Source organism: Rousettus aegyptiacus, unplaced genomic scaffold (genome assembly GCF_014176215.1).
Source record: "Rousettus aegyptiacus isolate mRouAeg1 unplaced genomic scaffold, mRouAeg1.p scaffold_m13_p_2, whole genome shotgun sequence".
Classification (NCBI taxonomy): domain Eukaryota; kingdom Metazoa; phylum Chordata; class Mammalia; order Chiroptera; family Pteropodidae; genus Rousettus; species Rousettus aegyptiacus.
The window spans coordinates 34,446,272-34,465,003 of NW_023416295.1; the positions used below are offsets into that span (position 1 = coordinate 34,446,272).

The following is an 18,732-nucleotide window of genomic DNA, read 5'->3' on the forward strand; positions in this document are numbered from 1 at the left end:
AGAAAGTAGACTTAACTCTCCAGGCCTTCAGGAAGCCTTCTGGTAGAAAAATTGAGGCTGGAGAAATAACTATATCTCACTCCCAAGTTGTAATAAGAAGCCAACTCATCAAATTTCCCAATCAAAAATGTATTTTCTGATAGTGTTTTCTAGATTTCATGTTACTAGTCACTAATAATTAAATCAAAAGCTATTATGATATTTTTTAAAATGGTACAAACATTCCAAAACAGCATTTAATCACTGCATCACCATGCTAGCTTTTTAAAAAATTCCAAGTTTCTAATTTTGTTAAATATAAAATATTTTCCCTAATTGGTTGATTTTCTTCACTTCCTTTTTTCATGGCTAAAAATACCAAAATTCCATTCAGAGCTTCATGCAAAAGATTTCTTAAAGTTAGCTTTCCATCATCACAACTAGACTTAAAAACCTTCTGTACTAGTAATTAAAATTATAATCTTTAACAATCAAATGATTACGACTTTCAGTTAAATGTTGCTAGCATAAAGATACTATGTGAATGCTATCATAAAGAGGCTCAAAAAGCAATCAACTTTCATTTCCAGCACAGGGAGGGCTAGGTACCATGACTGGCCCCTCTCAGAGATAACAACTAAAAATTTTGGATAAAATAGAGAGGAAAGACATTATCTTAAATACATCGATGAGCTAGCAAAACAGTAAGTACTCAGGCAAAACTGAATGAAGACAGTATCTAAAAGGAGTAAGTCGAAGACAGCTGCTAAACTAAATGAACTTGAACTTCAATCTTCACAGCCTCATGGGGCTGGTGAGTGTGGAAGGAGAATGGTGCAAGGAAAAGTGTGTTTGGAGGAAAAATGGTGAGAGTGGTGAAAGAAACACCCAGGATCCACCAAAAATGAGGAGTCTAAGATCTCTCCTCTAAAAAGCTGAAATCCTAAAGCATTACATGCCCAATGTAAAGCTGACTTAGAAAAACACCTGTACCCCACAGGGGAATGCAAGGGAAATTACCTTCTCTATCTTGAACCTTGTTAATGAGTAGGAGAGAGCAGAAGCTACTCTCTTGAGGTTTCATAACCCCAAATCAGTCCTCATATAGATTTTCAGCCCTAATTAAAACTAAGTGGGCTGAGATTTTATTTTTATGAGATCCTAGAGTTGTAGTGTACTGAGTATAGATGCCCAGTAGGAGCAAAAGCAAATAACCTCTAGGAGAATCCATTTTCTTCCTAGGCCCTAACACAGTCCCACAGTTGTAAAAAATGAGTTATATAGACAGAAATCACAAAACATCCAAAGAAACAAAGCATCAGAAGTAACAACTGGCGGAAATAACAAACAGCAAAAATCAGACTCTCAAAGACTTCAACAGAAGAAATAAAAGTTGAAAATATGACTAGAAAGTAACACAGTAAAAAAAGAAAAAAAAACAGGAAAAAATTGAGAAATCAGAAGAAATTAGAGCAGAGGCAAACAGATTTCAAAAGCAGACAATAATCAGATAACCATTGTCTTCTAGATACAACAATGAAAGTGAAAAGCCAAGGAAATAACACCTATAATTACTACAAGACAATGACTGACAATATAGAATTTTATACCTAGAATAAATAGAAAAAAGAATCAGGGCAAAATAAAGGTATTTTCTAGTGGGGTGGGGAAGAACAGTTTGTCATCAGTAGACCTTCATTAAGAAAATTTTACATGATGCACTTCTGGCTAAAGTAAACTAACTCCAGATGGTCAACTTGTAGATATAAAGAGTTGGGAAGGGGAAGAAATACAAAATAAAATAAAAAATATCAGTCATTATAATAAATGTAAATGGACCAAATGTTCCAGTTAAAATACAAAGATATAAGAATGGATTTTTGAAAACCCAACTGTTGGTATTTTTAAGAGATCTATCTAAAACATGGATTAGCAAAGACTGAAAGTAAAAGGATGGAAGAAAGATCTAATAAGCAATTACTAACAAAAAGAAAGAACATCTATCTATATTAATATCAAAGAAAACAAATTTATAAAACAAAACACATTATTAAAGATTAATAAGGTTCCTGCATAATACAAAGAGAAATAGACAACTCCACATTAGAGTAGGTGATTTTAACACACAACTCTCAGTGATAGAGCAAGGAAAGAAAAAAAAAGTAAGACTAGAGAGTTTGAATAACAGAGTTAATAAGCTTGTTGAAGCAGACACATACTGAACACTATAGCACAATAGCAGAAACACATAAAAAACACTGACCACCACATAGTGGTCAATAATGAAAATCTTAAACTTTAAAGAGTTGGCAGCATGCAAACCATGTTCTCTTGACCTCAATACAATTGTTAGGAATCACTAGGAAAAATAATTAAGGGAAAAATCCTCACATTTGAAAAGTGAAAAAGAAAAAAACAACCCACTTTTAAATAACTCATGGGTCAGAAAATAAATTATAAACAAAAAATAATAAGATAACCTCATATCAAAACTTGGGGAATAATGCTAATTCAATACATAGTGAGAATTTATAGTCTTAACTGCTTACAGTAGGAAAGAAGAACAGCTGGATATTAATAAACTAAGCACCCAACTTAAATTAGAAAAGAACAAAAAATAAAAAATAAACTGTAAGAAAGTAGAAAACACATACACACAACTAAGACTATAACTGCCAAAAGTTGCTTCTTCAAAAAGATGAATTGTAAAGCTTTTTCTATAAAAGGTCAGATAGTAAATATTTTGGTTTTACAGGCCAAATAGTCTATATTACAACTACTGAACTCTGACATCAAAGCTCAAAAGCAGTCACAGACATAAACAAGCTTATCTGCACAATCAGGAAGCAGGCCAGATTTGGTTCACAAGCTCTAGTTCACAGATCCTTAAAAAGATTAATAAAATTGACAAACCTCTGACAAGACTGATGAGAGCAAAAAATATTTAAATGTACAAATATTAGGTCTTAAAACTATAAAAACTTTATGCCAGTAAGTTTGAAAACTTAGATGAAATGGACATATTCTTAGAAAAATGTGACTTACCGAAAGTGACCCAAGAAGAAACAGATTGCCCTAATAGTCCAATAACCCATGATCAAAAGGAAATGGCCAACCTTTGTTTTCAAGTATAAGATGCTGAAATCTATCCATTCCAAGCTGAGAGTTCAGAATAAAGCATTCTAACTTACTAATAAATGTGTTCAGGTCTGTGGGGTTCCTAGAGTCAGCATTCTTCCTCTCTCAAAAGACTGCTGAACTCCTCTGAAACACTCAGCCTCGATGTCTCAACACTACAATGGAAACCGACCTAAACTTGGCACCATCATTCTTATTTTGATAACATGCTTATTAGCACTCCTGTAGAAGTTCCACAGATTTACAACTTACCCATTAACTCTACATCCCCACTTCTCTTTCCTATCTTTGAGTTCCACAGCTCTTTACTGGACATTAATATCTGCTGACAAATATTCTATAATGCCAAATTATCTACCTGCTTCTACTACTGAGTATTAAAAATGCCTACATTCGCTATTGCCTTGCTATTCTCAACTTTTACTTTCTCTCTCCTCATCCATTCATTGATCTGACACACCCTGTTTGCTTAGTTTACCACATACTCTGCTAACACACCTTTGGATAGATGGAACACTCTGCTTGCCTGTACTACTTTCTCATAATGCTTCTGGATTTGTTCCTCAGCACTCACCCCATATTAACAACTAGTTTGGTTCTAGGCCTCAGTTACTCACACTACCTTCATGGTCTCACTCCGATAAACCAAGCCATACATAGCCAGGTCCTAAGACCATCACTATTTATCTCATAAAAAAGTACTTATACCAATGAGTCATTCCATAATTCTTTACTGTACAATGTACACCACAATTGGAAACAAATATAAAAATGCAGACAGGAAAGAGAATTTTATGTACTTGTGAGAGTTGAAAAAATTTTTTCAGGTGTAGATAACTTCCTTATTTTCATCCATTAGTGACCTACATACAACTCTCTCGAAAGATTAAAAGAACAGTGTCCACAGGCTTTATAGGGAAACTCTCAGAAATACTGCCAAACAGTGAATTAGTAAGTCATATATTTCCTTATCTAAAAATTGAGGACAAACTTGTAACAAACTCAGAAACTTAGAAAACCTCAAAAATCTTCTTCCCATTTTAAATAAAGGAAAAAACGTGCAATTATCTTAATACCTAAAAGGTAAACTCAATAGTATTGTACTTATTTTAATTCCTACAGGATTTCATAACTTCCGCCAAGTTTTTGAATGGTTACTAGTTTGAAGAAAACATCCTGATCTATAAACTTCTATCCTGAAGTATGTTATTGGACCAGGTTCACAAACTTGAGTTACAAATAACAAGTAGTCTCAATTTAAGTTTCAAACACACAAGCTACATTTTCCAAAGTCCCCACTCCCACATCTCGGCCTACTAGCATGCACTTTGAGTGTTCCCTTATTTGGGGAAAGCCATGATGGTTTCGATACTTAAATACCATCTGTACCTATTTACCCAAAGGAGCAGAGAGTTGCTTATAAAAGCCAAGTGTGAGATAATTCATCTTGAATTTTTTTAAAGTAGGTTAGAATGAAAAACAAAAACAGTGAGGTTAACAGGGTTTATTAAAATCTCGTTAACATGCTTTGCTTTGATAAAAAATACAGGTATTTTGACCTAGCTGTGTTTTACCTGGTACATTTTAAAAACTGGATCAAAGTATGAAACTAAAATTGCCAACATGTTTTGCCCTTTGTCTTCTATTACTGACAACCATAATAACCTTTTAATAGATTCCTCTTGGTTCACAGGTAGTGAAACTGTCAAAGTATAACTGAATTATAACACTAAGTGTATTTTCTAGCTCTAATCACAAGTTCTCCTGAGTCAGTTATTGTATAGCAACAATAACACATAACAATTGCAAAAGAATATGCCTATTTTATTTCTTAATTAAAAAACAAACTGCCTTGTAATGCAAAAACTTAATGCTTTCACTGTTTAAACTAAAATTTTTCTAAGTCATCTTACACTACACTTTTAAAGCTCATAATGTCTGAGTTCAACACAAAAATACCATAACACATAAATATGATCTACTTTCATAAAAGAGTTACATTTTGCCCTAAATGTTTTTACTGCTTTGAAGGAGTATATCTCCTCTGTTACAAACTATTACAAAACTTATTGCTTTGGAACACAATGACATGCCACATACATACAGAGAAAAATGAGGGCTTTTTACCTCATGAAGCGTGAGATGTTTCCCATCCTTTCTCTTTGAGTCAAACCTGCCATATATTGCACTATACTTTCGAATTTCCTCCTCTTTGTGTGGATCATCATCGCTCATCTCAAAGATGTGACCAATCATTTTGGCCAATTTCTTGTTGGTTTTTAGCAGCTCTTTCACTTCGTTCAAGTCACTTTTCGGCAGCGTGGGGGCCATTCGCTCTACACACTCGGCTACAGACAGCGCTGCCGCAGCATCCAGCGCCTCACTGCTCTCCTTCGGGGAAGCTGGGGAGCCAATGTCTGCTGGGGAGAGGCTGTGCTCGCTCTCGGTAGCATGGTGGCCTTGCCAGAGTCTGGACTCACCAATACCCTGCAGTGCTAAGCTCCCCACCACATCTGATTTCCCCTGTCCCAAGCTCTGCACACAGGTGATGGCAGCACATTTGGGGACTTTTACATGAGGTTCCCGGGCATTGCTATTCCTTTCGTAACTATTGCAGGATATTCCCAGCCACGTTGGTGATCCCTCTGGCAATTTATAGATGGGTATGCTACTCACAGGCAGGGAAGTCAGCGGCTGATTGAAAAGGCCAGGGTTTGTAACCCAGTCTCTCAAAGCCTTCTGTAGCCTTCTAACATGAAGGGGCTTGCTAGCCATGCCCACGAGGGCCATGATTTCCAAGAATTCCTCTTCTCCAGCTTCACAGAGCTGCTGGACATCATCACCACCTTGCTGGATAAAGGCATCAAAATACGAAAGCAGATTGGCTTTTTGTAATATTCTATACAACTGCAACTCCCCCAGGGTCCTGGGTAGGGCTGCGGCCATTACTGTGGATGGGCTTAACCTGCAAAAAAAGAAGAAATACTCATTACACTTGTCCCAAACTTCTTAAACCTAATATCTGTTAGACACGATGGGATTTAAAAATGCAGTATGTAAAGAACAAAAACAAGAAGTATTTGCATAGCAACTGTTAAGGAAATATTCTCTCTATACGTAAGTTATCTCATTTCATTCACCTAACAATCCTAATGGTCAGTATAATTTTTTCCATTTTAAAGAAAAATATAAAGCCTCAAAGATTGTAAGTAATCTGCCTGTGATCTCACGACCAGTTAAGCAAAAGTCTAGGAACTCAAACTAGGGCTCACGGGGATCTATATTAATTTTGACTATTCACTTTGCTGCTTCCATGGTGTGGACAAAGAGGTGAAGTGAGGAATAAGCAAATTCAGAATGAGGTAAGACGTATACTGTGCTACCATTTACTGAATACTTATTTTGCACCAGACATCGTGATAAACACTTTACATTACGTGAAGTCTAATCCTCATCAAAAACCAGTGAGCTAGGTATAGTTATTCCCATTTTACAAAGAGAAATTAAATTAGCAAGATTGGTGTGGAAGGCAGAGGAAGAGAGCTTTTAGTAGGGAGGTGACAAGATAGGAGTTGTTATATTAGGAACCGAGAAAAAGAGAAAGAAAAGTCTCAAGCAAATAAAAAGACCTGGCGATCATTTAGGTGTCAGTGATGAAAGAGAGGAAACGGTTACCATTTTTGACACACTTTCTGTGGTTCCAGGAAGAGACGAGTAATAGATGACTATGGTATTAAATATGTGAGAGTCTAGAACTGCAACAGGCTCTGTGGATACAGAAAAATCAGGATGATGGGATTCCCTTTCAAACACGTGGCACTTAAACATGGCACAGGGCTGAAGCCTAAGTGTGTAAAGGATAAAAGCAGGGAGAGTCAGAGAGCCTTTCAAAGTAGCAGCAGCAAGGCTAAGACAGCCATGAAAGAAACAACTTTCAGAGTTCAAGCAAGACAAAGAAGCCTGCCTTTAAAGACACAGAACAAGATCCAACAAAGTACTTCTTGACCTCTTAGCAGCCTTTAAAAGTTATTCACAGTTGCCTGGAGAACTCCCACATACAAAGGGGAGTTGGCCAAGAACTTCCATTTAAGAGAAACAACCTTGTAATAAATGCATGCTTAGGATTAAAAGGACCCTGCAGCCCTCTATGGAGAAAATTACATAAGGCCAAAAGAATACATACATCAGAGGGAAATGCAAGTTGCATTCTCAACTCAAAACAGTATGGAGCAATCTATGGAGCAATCATTAACTGAGAGATAAGGCAAGCAAGGGAATATCAGGAACATCTCCAAAGGCCAAGAGGACACCAAATCTGGGACTTTTGCCAGCAACCAGAATGCTACACAAAATACCAGTCTCAGTCATCCCATTCAAGGAGAACACATCTACCTATTACTCTAAGGACTGACTCCTGGGATGCCCTACCTCCTGGAACCCGTGTCATCCACAAGCTACTCTGATCAACTAGTAACTCCCTCGGATTTTATGGCTTTTTATTTTACAAGGTCATTGCCAGGTGAACTGATGATTTTCCAAGAGATATTTAAAAAAAAAGACTGAATTGGGGCCCAGTAGCTTCTACACACACTCAGGCAGTCACCTGGTGTGCTTTTTAAAAATACAATTTTCCAGGTCCCTGAGTTGCATCCCAGGAGACTCCCATGATTTGTCAAATTTGGCAAATTACACTAGAAGGTCCCTATTTAGTATAGTATACCCTCTGGGCACCACAAACTCCTATATGTTCTGTGATCAAACACGTCCTTTAAGTCTTCCTTCACATTCATGCCATGTCAGTCCTCTGGACAAAAACATTTTTGCATCTTCTAAAACGCCCACGGGATGGATGATTTGCTAGTCCTCTCACTCCAGGGGAGAAACTACAGGAGAGAGTCCATCATCTAGCTAGACATTAACCCACAAAAACACTGCTCTCAGGAGTTACAAACAAGTTAAAGTCTGTATTGAACCACATTATACCAAAATAGAAAAGCTTTTATAAAGTGTATTTGAATTAGAAGGAAACTTTCCCATCATACATTTAATGCAACAGGTTCCACAGGCTTTTGACTCAAGAACATACAAAAGTACATACACATGTGCACACACATATGCACATACAAAATCTTTTTTATAAAAGAACTGTAACTTTGCAAGGTTTACGGTATCATCAATTATCTCGTCATATGTACTCTCCCAAATTATGAAAAATTACATGAGGAAATCTAGAATAGTTTTTAAATCTTTTTATGAATAAGAAAAAAATGTGTTAAACAAATATAAAAGAAAATTTAAGAACTAAAGACCCAAACTTAGGCTTTCTTCTTCTCAGATAAGGCAATGATTTTAGAAAACATTAATTTTCAACTTTTATCCTATCTCATCTTTACCCAAAAAGAAAGAAAACCCCCCTATTTCCTAAGGGAAAGCCAATATATACTGGTAAGAAAAAAGTAGTTGTGATTGTAATATCTCTGTAAGCACTGATAGGACCAAGTGTACATTTCCAAAGTCAAGATACCAGATGAAAGATAAATAGGTGAACTACTAGAGTCCAGGAGGCTTTCCAAAGGCCCACACCCCCTGCTGGGAAAGTTTTCTCCCTAAGCTATTGCTTTAGAAGAATGTTCCAATTTTCTACAAAAGTGTGTTGTGATCATTTAAACACCCACTACTTCACATATGAACTTAATTTAAAAGAAAATTTTTATGAGATGAGACTTTCTGTTTTTACAAACTCTGTATCTATTCATGCTTCAAATGAAGGTCAAATAAATCAAAAGCTTCTATCTGCATCTATCCAATCTGAAGGAAATATAAAAGGATACTAACACAACACTATATACAGGTAGCTAGTAGTACAGTATATCTACTCAGCTGAAAACTACTGTTATCTGGCCTTTTCAAGATATGCTAGAACAACCATGCAGTGTCAGACCTTTTTATGAATTCCACAGTTCAAAGAAACCAGTTATTCATTTTTGCTGTACTTTCTAAAGCTAAACCAAAGGCCTGCTGCCTGTGTAGAGCAAAGCTCCACCAGCACCACCAGCTTAAATGCTCTTTAGCCTGGTCAGTTCAAGAGGAAGAAGAATTAAAAAACAATGGATTCGTTTAAGGCCATTTGCTCTTGTTTGTTATTCATTGCTATATTTTAAATGGTAATGATTTGTTCCAGAACCTTAAAAAACAAACAAAGGTGGGGAGAACCCTGCCAGATTCAAACTATGCTGACTGAAATAAATAAGGAGCTAGTTTGATCAGGAAAACTTTGTCAACTCCTGCATAGTCCTTGAACCCCAAGGAAGCACTTAATATGGCTACAGGAAATGAAACTTTCCTGACATTCTCCAAGCTGGGATGTAGGGATTCAGAGTAGGACAGAGGCCTTTAATGGAAGGTCACTAGGGAAGAGAACTATACCCTTGACTCCTGCCTCAACCTGTTCCAAGAAGCTTCAGCCAACCTATGATCCCACAATACTATCAAAACTCTCGAATGACTACTGACTTACCACTGGCCCCTCTCTTTAACCTCTTTGCAGCTTGACATTGCTCTTTGAAATGCTCTTCACCTACACTTTGGTAATTCTTTACTATGTTGTCTTCCCTACACCACCCTGTACTATACGCTAAGGGCAAGAATTCTCCAAAGTTTTATATTAGATCTCTTTTCTACTGTCTGTCTTTTATTCTCCATCGATGATCTTATCCACTCCCAGGCTTCAATTATCAACTCTAGCAGACTAACCTTCACATTGCTATCTGTAGCTTGGACCAGTGGTTCATGGGGCAGGGGCCATGAATTACTGCAAAGTGTTTTTAAATTCAAATACACACCAAACACTGGCTATGGAGTAAAAAAGATGACTCTCACACACTCTCACACACGTCTACTTTGCAAATGAAAGTAAACACTTTGTGATTTAACAAAATATAAACGCATTCAAAAGTGTAATCAAATTCATAGTAGTAGTTGGCATTACATATATTTGCAATCTACAAACACTAAAAGTAATCAATGAATTATTGCAATTTTTTAATTTAAAGAGTGGTCTTCATACCGGAAAAGCTTGTGAACCATTAGCCCAAATCATTTTTTCTGATATTTCAGCATTTCAACTACCACCCAGGGATTAATAAAATCTCAAAACTGGTAACTCCAAAAGTTAGTACGTTCATCTCATTTTCCTTCATTCTTCCATATTCCCAAATCCATTTTTCCCTACTCTTATTCCTTTTAGTTGCACCAGTACTCTTCTGGTTTCCTGAATTAATAAAAGCAGGGATTTCATCCAGTGTTTTCCATTTCCTTCTTCCCATCTACATGTCCTTATGTGACATCACAAACTTTTACTTTCTCTGCCTCAAAAGCACCTAATCCCAGTTTTTATCACTTCTTGTCCCAACTTTGGAAACAACTTCCTCACCTTCAATACATCCTTCACTGCAATGCCAACTTTAATTTCGTAAAGTACAGGTGTGGCTCTTTACTCACCTGTGTAAATTTCCCCACTGCACAGAGAAAGAAATCCGAATTACTTACATATTTATACCAGACCAACATCTACCTTTCCAGCCTTCTCACTGGTCCCTAAAACGCCCCTATGCTACTACCAAAAAGATGTATTAGGCATTCCTCAAATGTGCCTACTGCTTCCCTGACCGCGTGCCAGACATCCTCCTTCCCATACACCTCCACAGCTGTGGGTGTCCTTCCCTTCCCTGAACTCCACAATATGTTCTCTGTCTCTCATCTTATTTTCTTATTCAAATATGCCAGTTACTGAGCCAGTCATAGGGATAAGATGGGGTGGTCCTTCATGGAGAATCAGTTAAGAGAGAAGAGACAATGAAACACAGACACTTAAACACACGTGATAAATGCCATGCTAAGTGTTATACATGAGGAGTCACAAAAGAGAGAAGCAGCCTCACCTGGCCCTGCAGGACAGCTTACTGTAGGTTATAAGCTTTCCAAGGGTAGGAATTAGGTCTCATTCACCTTTTAACCCCTCTATTCCTAGCATAGTATTCAGTGTAGTGTATGTAACATTTCTATAAAGACTGTGTTATAGGAAATCAAACTTTTGAGTCAGAATCTGGTCAGCAGCCTCCTTTCATATTCCAAAAAGAATGCCATCTCTATAAATTGTGTCCCAGTCAATTACCAATCTAATAACAGCACACCCTACTATTTTATCGACAATCCTTTTCATTCTTTCATCCTCAATACTTCTTTCTTATAAGGCTATATGATGGCATCTCATAACATGGATATTTTTCAAAGAGATCAAAGGATGTTCTCCCAAACATGGAACTACAAGTGATTAGTATTATAATATGTTAGTCCAGTTCCAAGTCAATTTTAGTCATGAGAGATCCGAGGTCTTTTTCCTCTTGGTTCCTATAAATTAAAATGCAGTATAAGTTTTCCCTAAATAACAAATGTCAATCTTCTCAATGACTGTTAAATTCAAAGGGATTCATAATCACCACTCTTAAATTCTCCTCTTCATGAATAGGAAATATATATATCTAGACCTCTCTCTCCCCCTCCCTCTTTCTCGCTCTTTCACATACACACACACAATGTGAGTATACACACTTTATCGGAGTCTGTGGCACTCCAAAGAAGAGAGATTATTCCAGCAGCAGGAAGAAAACAAGAGCAAAATCCCAGTAAGATCTGACTTATTTATGGAGAGGACTTAAATTCCTTACTACTAACATGGCCAGAAGTTTTTAATTTGAAATTTTCTATGTTAACAACAACCTCTTACAGACATAAAAAATGTGAAAACAAACAAACAAACTTGGGAAGAGTTAGTTCATGAGTTATTTTCAGATAAAGGTGAATTGGTTCCACCAGATTGTTTTCCTCTTCACATCTAGATGAGATCCGGTGAATACTAAGGGAACGAAAGATAGGATGGGAAATGGCAAAGAAGGAAATAGGAAATCTGAGGGCAGAGAGACTACATTTAAAAACCGAGGAAGGACCACCAAGTTTGGGACCATATAGCTTAAAGGCTTGGAAGAAGGGTGCAATGTGTATAGGCTGAAACTGAAAAAGTTTATGAAAAGACAGAATTTGGCTTAGGGAACGATGAGCCTTAAGCTGAGGAAATAAATTCTTCTCACTTTTGTCCTAATCCTAGAACTCAAGCTACATAATTAAATGTAGTTCAGTTACATCATGGGTTACTTTAGATTGTGGGGTTGACCTAGGCATTAGATTCCTGTGTATGTTTCAAGTAGCAAACGATTTACCCAGGAACATTTATTAGTAAGCATCCTGTGTTATACTTTTTAAAGATATTTTTGGATCTTATTACTGTCATAGCTATGAATTAAACATTAGTTTCTAATGAATTAATTGTAATTTGAAAAACTTAAAATGTTCTCTGTTGATTCTTTTCTGAATTCTGAATAAACCGGAAAAGAAATTTCTTACAGTCTAAGTTTAAATTTATTTATCAAAATTAGAAAACATTAAAAGATTTATTTTGCAATTAAACAATAACTGTACATTAACTATAATACCAGCAGGTAAATACTAGGTATTTCATGTAATACGGTTGGATATTCTTCAATCAACAGTCAATCAATTTATTCAACAAACATTAAGTGCCCTCTGATCATGTAGTATGCATGCAGGATAAATTTTCTTTGACAGAAATTTCTCTTTAAAAGTTATTGACATACTGTGTTAATTAGTGTGCAGTCCCCTAAATATAATTCACTGACAAATGACAATAACTTGAAAGCTTGATGATGTGTTTTAGCCATGAGAATTCTGAGATGAAGATTACTATTTTTTCCAAATATCATCTTCTCTAATATTCCACCTGTTTCATAAAGTTTAAAAGAGCATATTCTACTATTGTACTAGTTACTAAACATATCACATCAGACAGGAAATTTGTATTTAATATACTGTACTGTTCTCAGTCTACTAAAAAAGAATTTAAAAAGCAGGTAAAACTAAATCCTAAGCAATGGGGCTACCAACCTTATCCTTGAGTGGCTATTATTTATTCCTTAATATATTTAGTAAACTCCACAACAAAATATGCACACACAAGTTGATTATACGTTAGCAAGATCTTAAACCGTTCAAAACATAATATAAAATGGTCATTTCCAGGAATAACAAAATATATTATGGTTCTGTGGTATCCAGAATACAGCTTCACGTTTAAAGGTAAATTTTACCAAGCTTTCATTTCCAATTATGCACATGAATAGCACAAACACAAACAATTAGACTTATAATAATGTTATCGATGAGGCCTAAGTCTTAAGACAAAGTCTAAGTCAACAAACAAAATCCTGACATACTTGTTTCCATCAAAGCATCTTTTGCTCTAAATATTTAAAGTTAATGTAATAAATTCTTCAAAAATCTTCACCACTTTGTAATATATACAATTTCTTCCTTCAAACCATCCACAATGCAAGCTCCCCCCAAATCCTTGATAATACACCAATACGACCTTAAAGTAGAGTTAAAAGAAAATATCTAATGCTTTAAATGATTTTCTAAACAAGGAAAATGAAAATCTATTAACTTCTCTATAGGGTAATGATGTTCTTTACTAATGATAAAAAGGATGATTAATTTAGCTGAGATTATTCAATTAATAATTCTGAAATAAAAATATGCATTAAATATAGCATATTATTTATCAAGTACGTAAGCTCACTAAATTTCCTTATATCAGCTACAGTACTCCTAAAAATTTTTGTCATTTTAATCAGCAGGCAGAATGAAATAAAATAAAAATCTACAATGCCTCAATGTTTTTATTATTCTCATTATTATTATTGATAAATTCACACACAGCAGGAAAGCACCAGGGCAAAGGAAAATAACTTTTCTAATACAGAGATGGCATATTAACTTTTGTGCTAGATGCTAAAGATAAAATTAAAACAACAAACCCTCCAATGGTTCCTTGAAATGATTTTATTTCAAGACCTAATTTTCTAATATCTAATACCCAACCAGGAATAAAGAAGGCTGATCTCGCCAGACATCTACGAATTCTCAAGAGAACCCTTATATGCATGTTAATACCTGTAAGGACAATATAATTTTTAAAACTTAATGAAAGAACTTAAATATCTTAAATAATACTGGAAAATGGAGGAAAAAAGGATACCCTTGAATCTAAGAGTCACTTCTAGTGGTACTTAGATTAGAAGCAGCTCTGTTAAGTCTTCAGGAAGACATCAGCCTCCACCCAAAATAGATAAATCCTATGCATCCTCTCTTCCAATACTTCTTAAAACCCACACATAAATTATGACATGTCATAATTTGGTATGTTTTACAAGAAATTTTCAAAAAAGTAAAATCTAAGAAGGTAATTCACTGCGTGCATACTTTTCTAACAAAACAGCCTAGCATTTCCTACATGACTAATCTATTTTAAATTCCGTTCTTGTTCCTATGCAATCTAATATTACCTATTAAGACTGCCAAAATATTTTTAAATAAGATCTGAGAATTTCCCTCTCAGCTTCTGATCTTTGCACTCCTTAAGTTTGCAGACACGTCACTGGCAAACCAACTGGTGACAGGTTAATTCTTTCGGATGAAATTTTAAATTGACAGCTACCTCAAAATTTTCTATGCTTCCCAAATCTTATGGAGTGAGATAAATCTATGCAAGTCAAAGATTCCTCCAGATCACCTGCTGCAAAACTTGGTCTGCGGAAGCTATAAATGCATATCCCTACTCAATTAATTATTCTTTTCCCCAAGACCTTACATCACGCAGGCTTAGTGGAAGTGTCTGAGGTTGCTGACCATAAACATTTGAAAGCACTTGCAAATGTTTCTCCATGAATAAGGTCACACATCTCTGCATCCAAGGCTTGTATATCCCACGTGTGTTTGCAAATGCCACATTCGGCCTTAACGAGCACAAAATGAGTCTCTCGCTTCCCTGCATCTTGGTGCCAAGTTTGTTGAGCTACTTCCAAGCAAAACTCTCCTTCCGCTTTTAAAAAGAAAACTACGTTCCAGGGAGAGGATACCCAGGATGAAAATTAAGAATGTTAAGTGCAACACTTTTATGAACTAAAGAAACCAACAAAGATTCTGCCTCAGGCGAAGGTAGGCGCGCGCACCTACCACGCACAAAACCACGCAACCCAACCATCGCTCCAAGCGACGACCCCAGCCCGGGTAGAAGGAACTCGGACCCCCGGCTTTCTCGGAAAAGAACCGCACAAATCAGGCTCAAAGCCTTGCTCGCCCTCTTCTCGCTGCACCGAATTTCTCCGGGAATCGCCCACAAAAGCTCGATGCCGCCCTCTCCTTCCGGCGGCGGCAGCGCGGGACCCGCTCCTCTGGACGCCCGCCCCCGCCCCAAGTGCCCCCGCGGCAACTCCGCCGCCCCAAGTTCGTCCGCGGCCGCACGAGCGTGAACGCGTCCCGCACTTGGCGGACAACGAGTTGGTACGTACTCGGCCAGCGGCTGCAGCGGTCTTGGCGCGCTCTCCTCCAAGGACTGCTCAGCCCCAACTCTGAAGCGACGGCCCCCGGCTCTCCCTCCTCTGGCGGCTGCGGCGGCCGGGACGCCCCCGCTCCCATCGAGGGGGGAAGGGAAGGTGGTGGGCCCGCTCTCCCTGCTCCCCCCACAGCTCCGACCCGCTGCTGCTTCCCGCCCGCCAGCCCCGACGGCGCTCGTTCGGCCGCGGTGGCGGCGGCTCCTCCGGGCTGCGGCGTGCGGGCGGCGGCGGCGGCACCTCCCCCGCCGCGTCCTCCCTCTACCTACCCCCTCGTCCCTCCCCGTGCACGCTGCACCCTCCCCCTCCCCCGCCCGCCTCCGCCGCCTCCACCCCCCGCGCGCTGTCACATTGGGAGATTCCGCTCTTGCTACATGCGCCGCTCCGTCTCCCGCCCACGCGCGGCCGAGTGACGCAGATCCCGGCGTGGGCCGCCGCGGGGCGGGGGCGGGGGCGGCGGCCGCCGGGCCCGGGCCCGGCCTCTTCCCGCCGCCCCCCCCCCCCCGCGGAATCCGGAGGGCGGCCCATTCACACGGCAGCTGGGAGGAACCAAGTGGGCGCCAAGGAGGGGGCGGCTCCTGTGAGTGCGGCTCCTGGCGAGGGGCGGGGGCGGGAAGGAGGAAGGCGGGGGTGGCGGGAGGGAAGGGACGCCGCCTCAGGCCTGTTCTCCAGCTGCCGAGTGAACCGGGAAGGTTTGCAATTAAAAAAAAAAAAATTTTAACGTGTGAGGTTCCCAATATAGTATTTCAAAGAGCACACCCCGGCGAATCCAGCATCTCCCCGGGAGGCAGACTTTAAGAAAATAGCGTGCTCGGCCCCCTAATCTGGGCGCCGGGTTCTCCCCCATAGTCGCCCCCGCAGTTCTGGAGGCTCGCGAGCCAGGTGTGTCCTTTGCCCAGCCGGCCGAGGCGTCCCGCGGGAAGTTGGCTGCCACCGCACGGAGTGGGGCGGGGGGCAGCAGGTGCGCGGCGCTGGATGAAAAACTGGTTGTTCAAAGAGAATCTCTGCCTCGCCCATCTTGCCCCCTCCTCACCACCGCCCTAGCTTTGGAGTGGGGGAGGAAGGGTGGAATGGGAACCGACGAGCCCGAAGTGCAGCTTTGACAACTGTCTTGCCTGTTGAGTAACTTAATTCTAACCTTCTCAACCCTCCTGAAAACCTGCCTGTTATTTTACTGGTTAATGTTTTCTATTACCATGGTGTTGAAACCCGACGGCGCTGAACGATCCTGCGGTGTTCCCAAGGCACGCTATAGAATTTTTTAGTTCGGCTTGCATGCACTTTTCTAAACAAAGAAGTATTAAAACATCTCAAAAATGTACTTAAACAATTGACAAAAATTTGGAAATTTATTTTTGGATACATTTGTTTTCTTTGCACACACACAGAAAAAAAAAGTGGGGGGGGGGGGACAAAAGAATGCCCCGAATATTAGCATTGTGTTTTTGAAGGGTAGAGAGCATTTAATAAATATAAAACTAGTTCGAATACAGGTAGAATCCCGTTTTAACATAGATATAAAATCTAGTTTTATAGGAGGCTATTCCCACATCTTGGCTGGCCTGCAGTGTGCCTACTTTCACAGCGGGGATACAAAAGGCATTCTTTGAAGTGGGAAATTCTTCATACCACATCTTTATGTTGGAGCAGTGGACGATAACATTGAAAGAAAAAGACATTAAAGTGCCGAACCTTTTTCTTTCCTTTTTGCAAAAACATTGTAGGAGTGAGTAATGCCACACTGACATTTATATCTATATAATTAAACCTTTCTCCAGTGTTACCCAAGGTTTTGTCTGCAGTAGTTGTATTGATATTTCAAATGAATAAGCATGCTTACTTCCTCGAATTCTTCAGCTGAAGAAATCACTACTGGAAGTTTGTCCTAGCCTAGTTGCTACAGTTTAGCAGCTTTAAGACCCTATACTGCCAAAGAGAAAGTTAACTTACGTTGTTATGAAATAAAGACGATTTCTTGGAAAGATATAGGTTAAATTCTCAGGCAATGAAATCTGCAAAATTCTCTTCTAATTTCTGGGATTCTGATGTTCTGAAGAGCTAGGGAACAATAACTGTCTTTCGTAAAGATGTGCAGTCAGTTACCTGGACGAGTTGAGCCTTCCAGTAGAATTGTTTCCAGAGTTGGAAGAATGACATTAAATCTTCTTCCTGGGCTTGTATGTGTCCAGTACTAAACATGAGGCTGAAAAGGAAATATATCTGGGCAGATACTTTTTCTTCCGCCTTGAAACTGGTTATTTCTATATAGTTAACACTGAAATCTCTCCTTATTTGTTTTGTAGGCACATTTAGATAGTATATTTTCCCCACACTACGAATGGCATTCTTGGTCCACTTTGCATGCCTCAAACACCCTTTGGTGCTGGGGGAGGTGGTGGGAGGAAGGAAAATGAATAAAAGATAAAATTTTAAGCTTTTAGGCATCTAATTCAGTATGTCTGTATGACAACACTGTAGTCAGTATGGCTGCTCAAAAAAAGAACTGAGGCATTTGCCTGTTTCTGAGATAACTCAGATAAGCATTGATTCTTATTTACCTCCTTACCACTTTCATCACCCACCCATCCCTATACACTACCTCTCCTCTTTCCAACACACACAGTCTCTCCCACTCCCAGGGCCCTGGTGGTTTGCAAAAGGAAAGCATTCTATTTTGTAAGAACAATTATTATGTCTGATTATTTCATATTCCATTCTATCTGGTAATTATATCTTATAGCTCTCTTGAATTCAATAAATATAAGTTTAATGGGATTTTTAAATTATTGAAAATATGTCAATTATTGCATTTGAAAAAATAAGGAATTCTTTGGACAAAAAAAAATTCCATATTATGGAACTAAAAAAATTTTTAGGACAAAAAATAATATAGAAAGTTGGTAGTGGTTCTGACATCTGAGTGAAAATTTCACTGAAAGAACATTAATTTTTTACTTTCAGAAAGATTTCTTACTTTAAAATGCTCTGGCGAGTCAAAACAAAAGAACTCATAATAGATTTAAAATGTTCTTAGAAGAAAGAATAACATTATGGTTTATGACCTACAAGATTTAAGATACAATACTCTTCT

At 38.5% G+C, this 18,732-nt stretch overlaps 1 protein-coding gene across 2 annotated transcripts in view; it reads right to left on the bottom strand.

The window, feature by feature from the left end:
- The window catches only part of NAB1 (NGFI-A binding protein 1), a 37,304-nt gene extending 21,433 nt beyond the window's left edge, over positions 1-15,871 (bottom strand). Inside the window, exons 1-2 of one of the 2 annotated variants that reach the window (XM_016161550.2) lie at positions 15,600-15,871; positions 5,245-6,082 (exon numbers count right to left, since the gene is read on the bottom strand). In XM_016161550.2, the coding sequence (XP_016017036.1) occupies positions 5,245-6,063 (819 nt within the window). In that variant the 5' untranslated portion in view covers positions 6,064-6,082; positions 15,600-15,871. The remainder of the gene's footprint in view (positions 1-5,244; positions 6,083-15,599) is intronic. The other variant, XM_016161560.2, reaches the window with a different exon arrangement.
- Between the last annotated feature and the right edge of the window lie 2,861 nt (positions 15,872-18,732).